General features: G+C 44.9%; 1 protein-coding gene across 4 annotated transcripts in view; it reads left to right on the top strand.

The window, feature by feature from the left end:
• Window positions 1-13,621, top strand: part of LOC129855195 (plexin-B2-like) — a 201,902-nt gene that overhangs the window by 170,927 nt on the left and 17,354 nt on the right. For all 4 annotated transcript variants that reach the window (XM_055922609.1, XM_055922607.1, XM_055922610.1 and 1 more), the window contains 11 exons: window positions 772-920; window positions 1,072-1,183; window positions 1,712-1,848; window positions 2,183-2,365; window positions 2,674-2,782; window positions 5,981-6,190; window positions 6,376-6,561; window positions 6,869-7,005; window positions 11,814-11,914; window positions 12,149-12,378; window positions 12,687-12,868. In XM_055922609.1, coding sequence (XP_055778584.1) covers window positions 772-920; window positions 1,072-1,183; window positions 1,712-1,848; window positions 2,183-2,365; window positions 2,674-2,782; window positions 5,981-6,190; window positions 6,376-6,561; window positions 6,869-7,005; window positions 11,814-11,914; window positions 12,149-12,378; window positions 12,687-12,868 — 1,736 coding nt within the window. The remainder of the gene's footprint in view (window positions 1-771; window positions 921-1,071; window positions 1,184-1,711; window positions 1,849-2,182; window positions 2,366-2,673; window positions 2,783-5,980; window positions 6,191-6,375; window positions 6,562-6,868; window positions 7,006-11,813; window positions 11,915-12,148; window positions 12,379-12,686; window positions 12,869-13,621) is intronic.

The raw sequence follows: 13,621 nt of genomic DNA, 5'->3' as shown, positions 1-13,621 counted from the left end.
AATGACCAGGGTACAGAGTGCCCTGACCCACACATCACTGACGTGAGTAGCACCCACAGTACAGTAGTTGTCTCCTAACTATATACTAATGACCAGGGTACAGAGTGCCCTGACCCACACATCACTGACGTGAGTAGCACCCACAGTACAGTAGTTGTCTCCTAACTATATACTAATGACCAGGGTACAGAGTGCCCTGACCCACACATCACTGACGTGAGTAGCACCCACAGTACAGTAGTTGTCTCCTAACTATATACTAATGACCAGGGTACAGAGTGCCCTGACCCACACATCACTGACGTGAGTAGCACCCACAGTACAGTAGTTGTCTCCTAACTATATACTAATGACCAGGGTACAGAGTGCCCTGACCCACACATCACTGACGTGAGTAACACCCACAGTACAGTAGTTGTCTCCTAACTATATACTAATGACTTATCTTTGAACCTGCAACAATATCGACTTTTGATTATCACTGACTGACTAGGCATGTTAATGATCACTTCATTGACTGCTACTGACAACTGGATCAGTTACCAGACTGGTTATTTGCTATTTAAAGAGGTACCTCTGATCAATGCTCATTTTCTAAAGACTGGACTAGCTGCAGTCCTGAACGCAGTCTTTTCACATTCTGCATGTGTTTGTGGCTTATTTCCTGGTGCTACTCTGTAAGCCACTCTATACACTGTCATCTAAAAGCTGTACGGTAGTGCAAATCTAAAAGCCTGTCATATTAAATCTGTTCCCCAATCCCCCTCCCAGATCATCCCTCGCTACGGGCCCGTGAGGGGGGGCATCTCTGTCACCATCAAGGGCTCCAACCTGGGCATCCACAAGGAGGACATCAAGGCCATCAGTGTGGTGGGGGTCCCCTGTATACATCAGGAGAACAAATACGCAGTCTCCACCAGGTAACATACACTGGCAACCCAGTCCCCGCTGTCCCCTTCTCACAGGCGTTGATGGAGACGGTCCACTCAACAGTAGATTTCAATCTGAAATGTAATCTAGAATGTCTAAATATAATATCTAAGTCTTCCCCCCTGTCTCTCTGTTTTACAGCGTGGTGTGTGAGATCGGGCCCTTGGATCCCCTGAATAAAAACTGGGGCCAGGTGGAGGTGGAGGTAGAGGGAGGGAAGAGAGGAACGTCATCTGCTTTCTTCACATACCGGGTAACAAACCTACTGCACTCCTTCACTTCAGGATGAGAGGGCAGACTCGTGAAGTGGAAAATGCTTTTACATGATTTGGTTCTGCTATCACCATTCAATTTCACAGCTATACAGACACTGTATTACAGAGCTTCTTATCGGCCTGCATGAAGGGCATGTCGTTTAAGTGTAATATCCAAATAAAATACATGAATGTTCTGTTGAATGAACTATTCTGGTAATGCCACACTGGCAGATAATGCCCAGTACGATAAGATTAAATTGATTTGTGTATTATAGTTTAACAAGGTGCTATACGGCGACTCAATTTCCTCTGGTGCCTTAACAGGGTACATTGGAGCAATTTCACTGCCTTTTTTATATCTTGCACGGCTAATGCTTCCCCACAGGGGACCGCCCCCCCTAACTGTTTACTCAGCAAATTGAAGGAAATGCGAAGTGTGTGGGTGTGTGTGCATTTTGAAAGCCTTGTGGGGGAAGAGATGAGACAAGAATATGATGAGTGTTTTTTACTACCTGATCCTCCAGGACCCCATCGCCCGCTCGGTGCACCCCGCCAACGGCTCCAAGGCTGGGGGGACGCTCATCACCATCTCTGGCTTCAACCTAGACACAGCCACCAGGGAGGACATTTCCGTCACCGTTGGGGGGGTGGTGTGCACTGTGTAAGTACTGTTGCATCCTGGGAAGGGAACCAGTGTCAAGAAGGGTTGCGCTTGTCTGGTCTTTAGATCTGTATGTGTTGGCTTTCAGCCAATTCTTTGGCATGACAACGTGCAAAAGAAAAAGTGTTGTAAGCTAAAGTGAATACAGAACTATCAAGCAGGTTAGGGTTGGGAGTTGCATTCAAATATGGGCATGATTTTCTTTAATAAGAAAGCCCTGTATTGACTACAGAAAGCCCTGTACTGGCATGTTAGTCTCCTGTGCACCGTGACCCCGGTTGACCCCTAGTGCTGAGCGGTCTGTGTCGCTGGCTGACTGTGTCCTTGTCTGCAGGGAGACGTTTGGTGCAGCCATCACCTGCAGGATGGGAGAGTACAGGGCGGATAAGGTTCCCTCTGACCTGCTCACGGTGACAGTAAAGTATGGGAAGAGCACCACCACAGCCGTCCCCACAGCCTTCCAGTTCTGGGAGAACCCCACTATCCTGGACCATCACCCCAAGGGAAGCTTTGTGTGGTGAGTCCCAGTCCTCGAGACAAGAGGCAATTCTCGAGGCTTCCACATTGTCTCACATCAGATAGCACGTCAACTCCGTCTGCACTGAGAAGCGCCGGGTTAGAATGATGCCACCTGTCGAAACACAATAAAGTTTACCCTAGAGTCTAGTTTAATGGCATTCAATTTCCAACACACCTGGCTTCCTCTCCAGATACCAGTTGGTAGCTTAAATGTGATATCTCTTCTGTAGATGAAATGTGAATGTGAGCCCCGCCATGGGTTAAAACCATACCTTTTGTCCCTTTGTGATGGTGATGTTGTTTCAGTGGTGGGAGGACCATCGTGGTGACTGGATCTGGGTTTGACCTAATTCAGAACGCCATCATGAGGGTCCAGGCCTCGGCTGACAAGTGGGCTGGCATAACTCCTACTGAGGTATGGACTCTCTTTCTCTGCCTCTCTCTGTCTCTCTCTCTCGATGCCTCTTTCTCTCTCTGTCTCTCTCTCTTTCTCTCTCTGCTTCTCTCTCTTTGCCTCGCTCTCGCTCTCATATTGATATTCAATGTGCTTAATTGGCATGAAGGACAAGGTCAATGTTATCAAAGCGAAGTGATACATACAGTGCTTTCAGAAAGTATTCAGACCCCTTGACTTTTTCCACTTTTTGTTATTTTACAGCCTTATTCTAAAATGTATTAAATTGTTTTTCCCCCTCATCAATCTACACACACTACCCCATAATGACAAAACAAAAATAGGTTTTTAGAAATGTTTGCACATTTATTTAAAAATAAAATACGAAATATCACATTTACATAAGTATTCAGACCCTTTACTGACCCTTGTTGAAGCACCTTTGGCAGCAATTACACCCTCAAGTCTTCTTGGGTATGACACCACAAGCTTGGCACACCTTTATTTGGTGATTTTCTCCCATTCTTCTCTGCAGATCCTCTCAAGCTCTGTCAGGTTGGATGGGGAGCATCGCTGCACAGCTATTTTCAGGTCTCTCCAGAGATGTTAGATTGGGTTCAAATCTGGGCTCGGGCGGGCCCCTCAAGGACATTCAGAGACTTGTCCCGAAGCCCCTCCTGCGTTGTCTTGGCTGTGTGCTTAGGGTCGTCCTGTTGGAAAGTAAACCTTTGCCCCAGTCTGAGTTCCTGAGCTCTCTGGAGCAGGTTTTCCTCAAGGATCTCTCTGTACTTTGCTCCGTTCATCTTTCCCTCGATCCTGACTAGTCTCACAGTTCATGTCGCTGAAAAACATCCCTACAGCATGATGCTGTCACCACCATGCTTCACCGTAGGGATGGTGCCAGGTTTTCTCCAGACGTGACGCTTAGCATTCAAGCCAAATAGTTCAATTTTATCAGACCAGAGAATCTTGTTTCTCATAGTCTGAGAGTAATTTAGGTGCCTTTTGGCAAACTCCAAACGGGCTGTCATGTGAATTTTAATGAGGAGTGGCTTCCGTCTGGCCACTCTACCGTAAAGGCATGATTGGTGGAGTGCTGCAGAGAGGGTTTCCTTCTTAAAGGTTCTCCCATCTCCACAGAGGAACTCTAGGGCTCTGTCAGAGTGACCATCGGGTTTTTGGTCACCTCCCTGACCAAGCCCCTTCTCCCCCATTTGCTCAGTTTGGCCGGGCGGCCAGCTCTAGGTAGAGTCTTGGTGGTTCCTAACTTCTTCCATTTAAGAATGATGGAGGCCACGGTGTTCTTGGGGACCTTCAATGCTGCAGACTTTTTTTGGTACTCTTTCCTTGATCTACGGACAGCTCTACGGACAATTCCTTCGAACTCATGTCTTGGTTTTTGCTCTGTTAACTGTGGGACCTAATATAGTCAGGTGCGTGCCTTTCCAAATCATGTCCAATTAATTGAATTTACAACTGGTGGACTCCAATCAAGTTGTAGAAACATCTCAAGGATGATCAATGGAAACAGGATGCACCTGATCTCAATTTCGAGTCTCATAGCAAAGGGTTTGAAGACTTCCTTATTTCCATTTTACATTTTTAATAAATGTTTTAAAAAAAATCTAAAAACCTGTTTTTCGCTTTGTCATTATGGGGTATTGTGTGTAGATTGATGCATATTTTTTTTAAATTTAATACAATTTAGAATAAGGCTGTAACATAACAAAATGTAGAAAAAGCCAAGGGGTCTGAATACTTTTCCCAGATGCACTGTATACAAAATATGAAATCAACAGTGAGAACAATAAGAATAGTAGATATAAAACTAATGAAATATAAATATATAACAAATAAATATAATGACTGGTGCACTTATATTGTCTATTACTTATAATACAGGGAGAAAATACAAAATAATATGTTTCCTTCCTTACCATTTGGTAAGCTGTGACATACTGTGCTGCCAACTCAATAACATCAGACCTTAACTCCAAAAATATACAGTTTCTCTCTCTCGGGCTCTATACACTGTCTGTCTATGTTTCTGTCTCTGTCTCTCAGCCCTAAACCTAAAAGCCTAAACCATCCCTTTATCTCAACCACATATGGACTGTTATGGACTCTTCATAACTATCCTGGAAGATTGACGCAGAAAAAGCTCAGATTCATCCAGAAATAATCAATCCAGTTTTTTTTTGTCACACAGTGTCCCCAGAGCTGCTGTAGTGGCCTTGCAGAGAGGACTTAATGTCACACAGTGCCCCCAGAGTTGCTGTAGTGGCCTTGCAGAGAGGACTTAATGTCACACAGTGTCCCCAGAGCTGCTGTAGTGGCCTTGCAGAGAGGACTTAATGTCACACAGTGTCCCCAGAGCTGCTGTAGTGGCCTTGCAGAGAGGACTTAATGTCACACAGTGCCCCCAGAGCTGCTGTAGTAGCCTTGCAGAAAGGACTTCATGTCACACAGTGTCCCCAGAGCTGCTGTAGTGGCCTTGCAGAGAGGACTTAATGTCACACAGTGTCCCCAGAGCTGCTGTAGTGGCCTTGCAGAGAGGACTTAATGTCACACAGTGCCCCCAGAGCTGCTGTAGTATCCTTGCAGAGAGGACTTAATGTCACACAGTGTCCCCAGAGCTGCTGTAGTGGCCTTGCAGAGAGGACTTAATGTCACACAGTGTCCCCAGAGCTGCTGTAGTGGCCTTGCAGAGAGGACTTCATGTCACACAGTGTCCCCAGAGCTGCTGTAGTAGCCTTGCAGAGAGGACTTAATGTCACACAGTGTCCCCAGAGCTGCTGTAGTGGCCATGCAGAGAGGACTTAATGTCACACAGTGCCACCAGAGCTGCTGTAGTGGCCTTGCAGAGAGGACTTAATGTCACACAGTGTCCCCAGAGCTGCTGTAGTGGCCTTGCAGAGGGGACTTAATGTCACACAGTGTCCCCAGAGCTGCTGTAGTGGCCTTGCAGATGCGGACTCCTGCCCCTGATGCCTTGGGCAGGATAAGCAACGATTTTATTAATTTCATTTAGAGGCTAAATTTAATATGGGAATTAAGGTTCCAGTGGATTATGTGGTTAGGCAGCTCTGTTCCTCTCTATCTCCTTAGGTGGCAGGGACTTGGGGCCATGTACTTACAGGGACATGGGGCCCCAGAAATTGGTGGATGATAAAGCTTACGTAATAAAGACCTCCTCCTCCTCCCCTCCTGCTCCCCCAGTACCTCCAGGAGTCTCTGAGTAAGAACAACACGGTAATCCAGTTCCTGACCCCGGCCGTCAACAGGTCTTCTGAGTCCCATTTGTTCAGGACCTTCATCCAGCTGGACAACTGGGGGAGGGAGCTCAAGCCCTTCGACTACCACCCTGACCCCGCCTTCGACCCCCTCACCAAGAAGATCATCACCGAGACCTCCATCATTGTCGTCACTGTGAGTATTAGAGGCTGATAGGGTCCATAAATGTACAATGTTATGTTTAGGCCCAGGAATTTTCCTGACCTAGTTACAGGCTACAACTAGGGCCTTGAGTTTTTTCCGGTTCCTCCTGACTCATAGTTACAGTATGTTGTTACCTACAGTACGTCCAATAATTCCTTACCATGTTCCACCTCCAGGGCCGAGGTTTCGAAAAAGCCATGACAGCCAAAGAGGCCCAGGCGTTTGTGGGGGATGTCCCGTGCTATGTCAACGCCCTCCAGGATGACAAGCTTTTCTTGGATCCCCCGTCTAGCCAGCCCCAGGCCCGCTCCAAACGCCACCGCAGACGCAGAGACACCAGCTCCGACCCATTGGACCTGCTGGTGAGAATACACAAACACACAGACACACACACACACACACACACACACACACACACACACACACACACACACACACACACACACACACACACACACACACACACATGCATGGATCTGTCTTTGCTATCTTTTAACTTATCTGTAGTTTCCTAAAGATGAGTAATTGAAATCTGCTTGCCAAAATAGATCCAGAGTAACTTGTCAGGGCACCTTAATGTTAACAGTTGCCAAAATTGGTTTGAAGGCATTCTTCTATCTACAGTTTTGGTAATAATAACGCTCCTGCTGCTACCTGTGTGTGTTCCAGATTAAGTTTGGGAATGGCGAGTGGGTGGTGGGCTCTGTGCACTACGAGAGCAATAATGAGGTTCCTCTCTTCATCATCATCCCTGCTGTCATCATCCCCATGCTGCTCATCATCCTCGTCTCCGTCTACTGCTACAGGTAGGCTAGATAACCAGAATACAGGACAGTTACACCATACCACCTTTAGGCTAGATAACCAGAATACAGGACAGTTACACCATACCACCTTTAGGCTAGATAACCAGAATACAGGACAGTTACACCATACCACCTTTAGGCTACATAACCAGAATACAGGACAGTTACACCATACCACCTTTAGGCTACATAACCAGAATACAGGACAGTTACACCATACCACCTTTAGGCTACATAACCAGAATACAGGACAGTTACACCATACCACCTTTAGGCTACATAACCAGAATACAGGACAGTTACACCATACCACCTTTAGGCTAGATAACCAGAATACAGGACAGTTACACCATACCACCTTTAGGCTAGATAACCAGAATACAGGACAGTTACACTATACCACCTTTAGGCTAGATAACCAGAATACAGGACAGTTACACCATACCACCTTTAGGCTAGATAACCAGAATACAGGACAGTTACACCATACCACCTTTAGGCTAGATAACCAGAATACAGGACAGTTACACCATACCACCTTTAGGCTAGATAACCAGAATACAGGACAGTTACACCATACCACCTTAAGGCTAGATAACCAGAATACAGGACAGTTACACCATACCACCTTTAGGCTAGATAACCAGAATACAGGACAGTTACACCATACCACCTTTAGGCTAGATAACCAGAATACAGGACAGTTACACCATACCACCTTTAGGCTAGATAACCAGAATACAGGACAGTTACACCATACCACCTTTAGGCTAGATAACCAGAATACAGGACAGTTACACCATACCACCTTTAGGCTAGATAACCAGAATACAGGACAGTTACACCATACCAACTTTAGGCTAGATAACCAGAATACTGGACAGTTACACCATACCACCTTTAGGCTAGATAACCAGAATACAGGACAGTTACACCATACCACCTTTAGGCTAGATAACCAGAATACAGGACAGTTACACCATACCACCTTTAGGCTAGATAACCAGAATACAGGACAGTTACACCATGCCACCTTTAGGCTAGATAACCAGAATACTGGACAGTTACACCATACCACCTTTAGGCTAGATAACCAGAATACAGGACAGTTACACCATACCACCTTAAGGCTAGATAACCAGAATACAGGACAGTTACACCATACCACCTTTAGGCTAGATAACCAGAATACAGGACAGTTACACCATACCACCTTAAGGCTAGATAACCAGAATACAGGACAGTTACACCATGCCACCTTTAGGCTAGATAACCAGAATACAGGACAGTTACACCATGCCACCTTTAGGCTAGATAACCAGAATACAGGACAAGTACACCATGCCACCTTTAGGCTAGATAACCAGAATACAGGACAGTTACGCCATACCACCTTTAGGCTACATAACCAGAATACAGGACAGTTACGCCATACCACCTTAAGGCTAGATAACCAGAATACAGGACAGTTACGCCATTCCACCTTTAGGCTAGATAACCAGGATACAGGACAGTTACGCCATGCCACCTTTAGGCTAGATAACCAGGATACAGGACAGTTACGCCATACCACCTTTAGGCTAGATAACCAGAATACAGGACAGTTACGCCATACCACCTTAAGGCTAGATAACCAGAATACAGGACAGTTACACCATACCACCTTTAGGCTAGATAACCAGAATACAGGACAGTTACACCATACCACCTTAAGGCTAGATAACCAGAATACAGGACAGTTACACCATACCACCTTTAGGCTAGATAACCAGAATACAGGACAGTTACACCATACCACCTTAAGGCTAGATAACCAGAATACAGGACAGCTACACCATACCACCTTAAGGCTAGATAACCATAATACAGGACAGTTACACCATACCACCTTTAGGCTAGATAACCAGAATACAGGACAGTTACACCATACCACCTTAAGGCTAGATAACCAGAATACAGGACAGTTACACCATACCACCTTTAGGCTAGATAACCAGAATACAGGACAGTTACACCATACCACCTTAAGGCTAGATAACCAGAATACAGGACAGCTACACCATACCACCTTAAGGCTAGATAACCATAATACAGGACAGTTACACCATACCACCTTTAGGCTAGATAACCAGAATACAGGACAGTTACACCATACCACCTTAAGGCTAGATAACCAGAATACAGGACAGTTACACCATACCACCTTTAGGCTAGATAACCAGAATACAGGACAGTTACACCATACCACCTTTAGGCTAGATAACCAGAATACAGGACAGTTACACCATACCACCTTAAGGCTAGATAACCAGAATACAGGACAGTTACACCATACCACCTTAAGGCTAGATAACCAGAATACAGGACAGTTACACCATACCACCTTTAGGCTAGATAACCAGAATACAGGACAGTTACACCATACCACCTTTAGGCTACATAACCAGAATACAGGACAGTTACACCATACCACCTTTAGGCTAGATAATCAGAATACAGGACAGTTACACCATACCACCTTAAGGCTAGATAACCAGAATACAGGACAGTTACACCATGCCACCTTTAGGCTAGATAACCAGAATACAGGACAAGTACACCATGCCACCTTTAGGCTAGATAACCAGAATACAGGACAGTTACGCCATACCACCTTTAGGCTACATAACCAGAATACAGGACAGTTACGCCATACCACCTTAAGGCTAGATAACCAGAATACAGGACAGTTACGCCATGCCACCTTTAGGCTAGATAACCAGAATACAGGACAAGTTACGCCATGCCACCTTTAGGCTAGATAACCAGAATACAGGACAGTTACGCCATACCACCTTTAGGCTACATAACCAGAATACAGGACAGTTACGCCATACCACCTTAAGGCTAGATAACCAGAATACAGGACAGTTACGCCATGCCACCTTTAGGCTAGATAACCAGAATACAGGACAGTTACGCCATACCACCTTTAGGCTAGATAACCAGAATACAGGACAGTTACGCCATACCACCTTTAGGCTAGATAACCAGAATACAGGACAGTTACGCCATACCACCTTAAGGCTAGATAACCAGAATACAGGACAGTTACGCCATACCACCTTTAGGCTACATAACCAGAATACAGGACAGTTACACCATGCCACCTTTAGGCTAGATAACCAGAATACAGGACAGGTACACCATGCCACCTTTAGGCTAGATAACCAGAATACTGGACAGTTACACCATGCCACCTTTAGGCTAGATAACCAGAATACAGGACAGTTACACCATGCCACCTTTAGGCTAGATAACCAGAATACAGGACAGGTACACCATGCCACCTTTAGGCTAGATAACCAGAATACAGGACAGTTACACCATGCCACCTTTAGGCTAGATAACCAGAATACAGGACAGTTACACCATACCACCTTTAGGCTACATAACCAGAATACAGGACAGTTGCACCATACCACCTTAAGGCTAGATAACCAGAATACAGGACAGTTACACCATGCCACCTTTAGGCTAGATAACCAGAATACAGGACAGTTACACCATGCCACCTTTAGGCTAGATAACCAGAATACAGGACAGTTACACCATACCACCTTTAGGCTAGATAACCAGAATACAGGACAGGTACACCATGCCACCTTTAGGCTAGATAACCAGAATACTGGACAGTTACACCATACCACCTTTAGGCTAGATAACCAGAATACAGGACAGTTACACCATGCCACCTTTAGGCTAGATAACCAGAATACAGGACAGTTACACCATACCACCTTAAGGCTACATAACCAGAATACAGGACAGTTACACCATACCACCTTAAGGCTAGATAACCAGAATACTGGACAGTTACACCATACCACCTTTAGGCTAGATAACCAGAATACAGGACAGGTACACCATGCCACCTTTAGGCTAGATAACCAGAATACAGGACAGTTACACCATGCCACCTTTAGGCTAGATAACCAGAATACAGGACAGTTACACCATACCACCTTAAGGCTAGATAACCAGAATACTGGACAGTTACACCATACCACCTTTAGGCTAGATAACCAGAATACAGGACAGTTACACCATACCACCTTTAGGCTAGATAACCAGAATACAGGACAGTTACACCATACCACCTTAAGGCTAGATAACCAGAATACTGGACAGTTACACCATACCACCTTTAGGCTAGATAACCAGAATACAGGACAGGTACACCATGCCACCTTTAGGCTAGATAACCAGAATACAGGACAGTTACACCATGCCACCTTTAGGCTAGATAACCAGAATACAGGACAGTTACACCATACCACCTTAAGGCTAGATAACCAGAATACAGGACAGTTACACCATACCACCTTTAGGCTAGATAACCAGAATACAGGACAGTTACACCATACCACCTTTAGGCTAGATAACCAGAATACTGGACAGTTACACCATGCCACCTCACGGCTACATAACCAGAATACAGGACAGTTACACCATACCGCCTTTCTCCATGACCAACATACAGGACAGGTACACCATATAGTACCACGTTTAGGCTAGATAACCAACATACAGGACAGTTACACCATACCACCTTTCTCCATTACCAACATACAGGACAGTACACCATACCACCTTTCTCCATGGATGTGGGGGTGACAACTTCATATGGTGTCAAGGGATCCAAGCCAGCCGAATGGTGCGCAATACACAAAAATGTACAATGTTACATGAGTTTGTGTTCGTGTTGGTGTCGGTTTTTGTCTCTGTTCATTGCTCTGCCCATGTTAATGATTGTGTTGTGTGCACAGGAGGAAGAGCCAACAGGCTGAAAGAGAGTATGAGAAGGTGAAACACCAGCTGGAGAATCTGGAGGAGAGTGTACGAGATCGCTGCAAGAAAGAGTTCACAGGTACTACATCATAACCACAGCTGTCAAGCAGAACTGTCTAAGGCCACCAAGGGTCTTCATTACACTTCATTAAACCTCATATTATATACTTCATCTACACATCCATACATCTATGTATCTTCATCAAGATGTGATTTAAAGTAATGAATATGGTAGTTTATGTTTGTGTTGCTTAAAAGTCTCAGGATGAGAACATGTGCAAGGTACTCAGACATTTCTCCTTTGCCTTCACAGACCTGATGATAGAGATGGAGGACCATACCAACGAACTGAGCGAGGGGCGAATCCCCTTCCTGGACTATAAGACCTACACGGACCGCGTCTTCTTCCTGCCTTCCAAGGACGGGGCCAACGATGTGATGATCACGGGCAAGCTGGACATCCCTGAGGCACGGAAGGCCATCGTGGGCCAGGCCCTCAACCAGTTCTCTAACCTGCTCAACTCCAAGACCTTCCTCATCAATGTAAAGCCCCTTCAGACCATTTAACTGTCTTTGTAATGGTGCATCTATGGCTGGCTCTTTTGTCTCCTTTCCTTCATCTAAAACCGAGAAAAGGTGAAAGCTGTGTTGGTTACCTGTTGGATATGTTTGAGGCTTGTACCAGTCCAATTCCTTCATATTAGGGCAGAAGAAGTAAAGGAGACATGGAGAGATGGCTATTTCAGATTATTGCAATCTCCCTTTCATTGTTTACAGTTAAAGATTTATCCCCATTTATGTTAACTGGATTACCATTAACTGCATATTCTGTTAAACTCCACTGTGTGTAGTTCATCAAGACCTTGGAAGGACGTCCAGACTTCAACGCCCGGGCCAAGGTGTACTTTGCATCCCTGCTAACGGTGGCTTTGCATGGGAAGCTGGAGTACTACACGGACATCATGAGGACCCTGCTGCTGGAACTCATGGGGAACTATGTCGACAGCAAGAACCCCAAACTCATGCTGCGCAGGTCGGGACCACCAACCGCTGTCACTTACAGTAGCTACCATTCCTCATAGTAGTTCTGTTAGTTCTACCTATCTTAGATTTAGTTCTGCTAGCTCTACCTATCTTAGATTTAGTTCTGGTAGCTCTACCTATCTTAGATTTAGTTCTGGTAGCTCTACCTATCTTAGATTTAGTTCTGCTAGCTCTACCTATCTTAGATTTAGTTCTGGTAGCTCTACCTATCTTAGATTTAGTTCTGGTAGCTCTACCTATCTTAGATTTAGTTCTGGTAGCTCTACCTATCTTAGATTTAGTTCTGGTAGCTCTACCTATCTTAGATTTAGTTCTGCTAGCTCTACCTATCTTAGATTTAGTTCTGGTAGCTCTACCTATCTTAGATTTAGTTCTGGTAGCTCTACCTATCTTAGATTTAGTTCTGGAAATTCTACCTATCTTAGATTTAGTTCTGGTAGCTCTACCTATCTTAGATCAAGATAGGTATACAACAGGTGTAGACTTTACCATGAAATGCTTACTTACAAGCCCTTAACCAACAAGGCAGTTTTAAGAAAAATAGAGTTAAGAAAATATTTACTAAATTAACGAAAGTTTTAAAAAAGCAACAAAATAAAATAACAATAACAAGGCTATATACAGGTTGTGGGGTGGTACAGGTTGTGAGGGGGTACAGGTTAATTGAGGTAATATGTACACGACCGGTCAAAAGTTTTAGAACACCTACTCATTCAAGGGTTTTTCTTTATTTTCTACATTG

The sequence above is a fragment of the Salvelinus fontinalis genome, chromosome 5 (assembly GCF_029448725.1).
Source record: "Salvelinus fontinalis isolate EN_2023a chromosome 5, ASM2944872v1, whole genome shotgun sequence".
Classification (NCBI taxonomy): domain Eukaryota; kingdom Metazoa; phylum Chordata; class Actinopteri; order Salmoniformes; family Salmonidae; genus Salvelinus; species Salvelinus fontinalis.
This window is presented reverse-complemented; position numbering and strand designations above follow the sequence as displayed.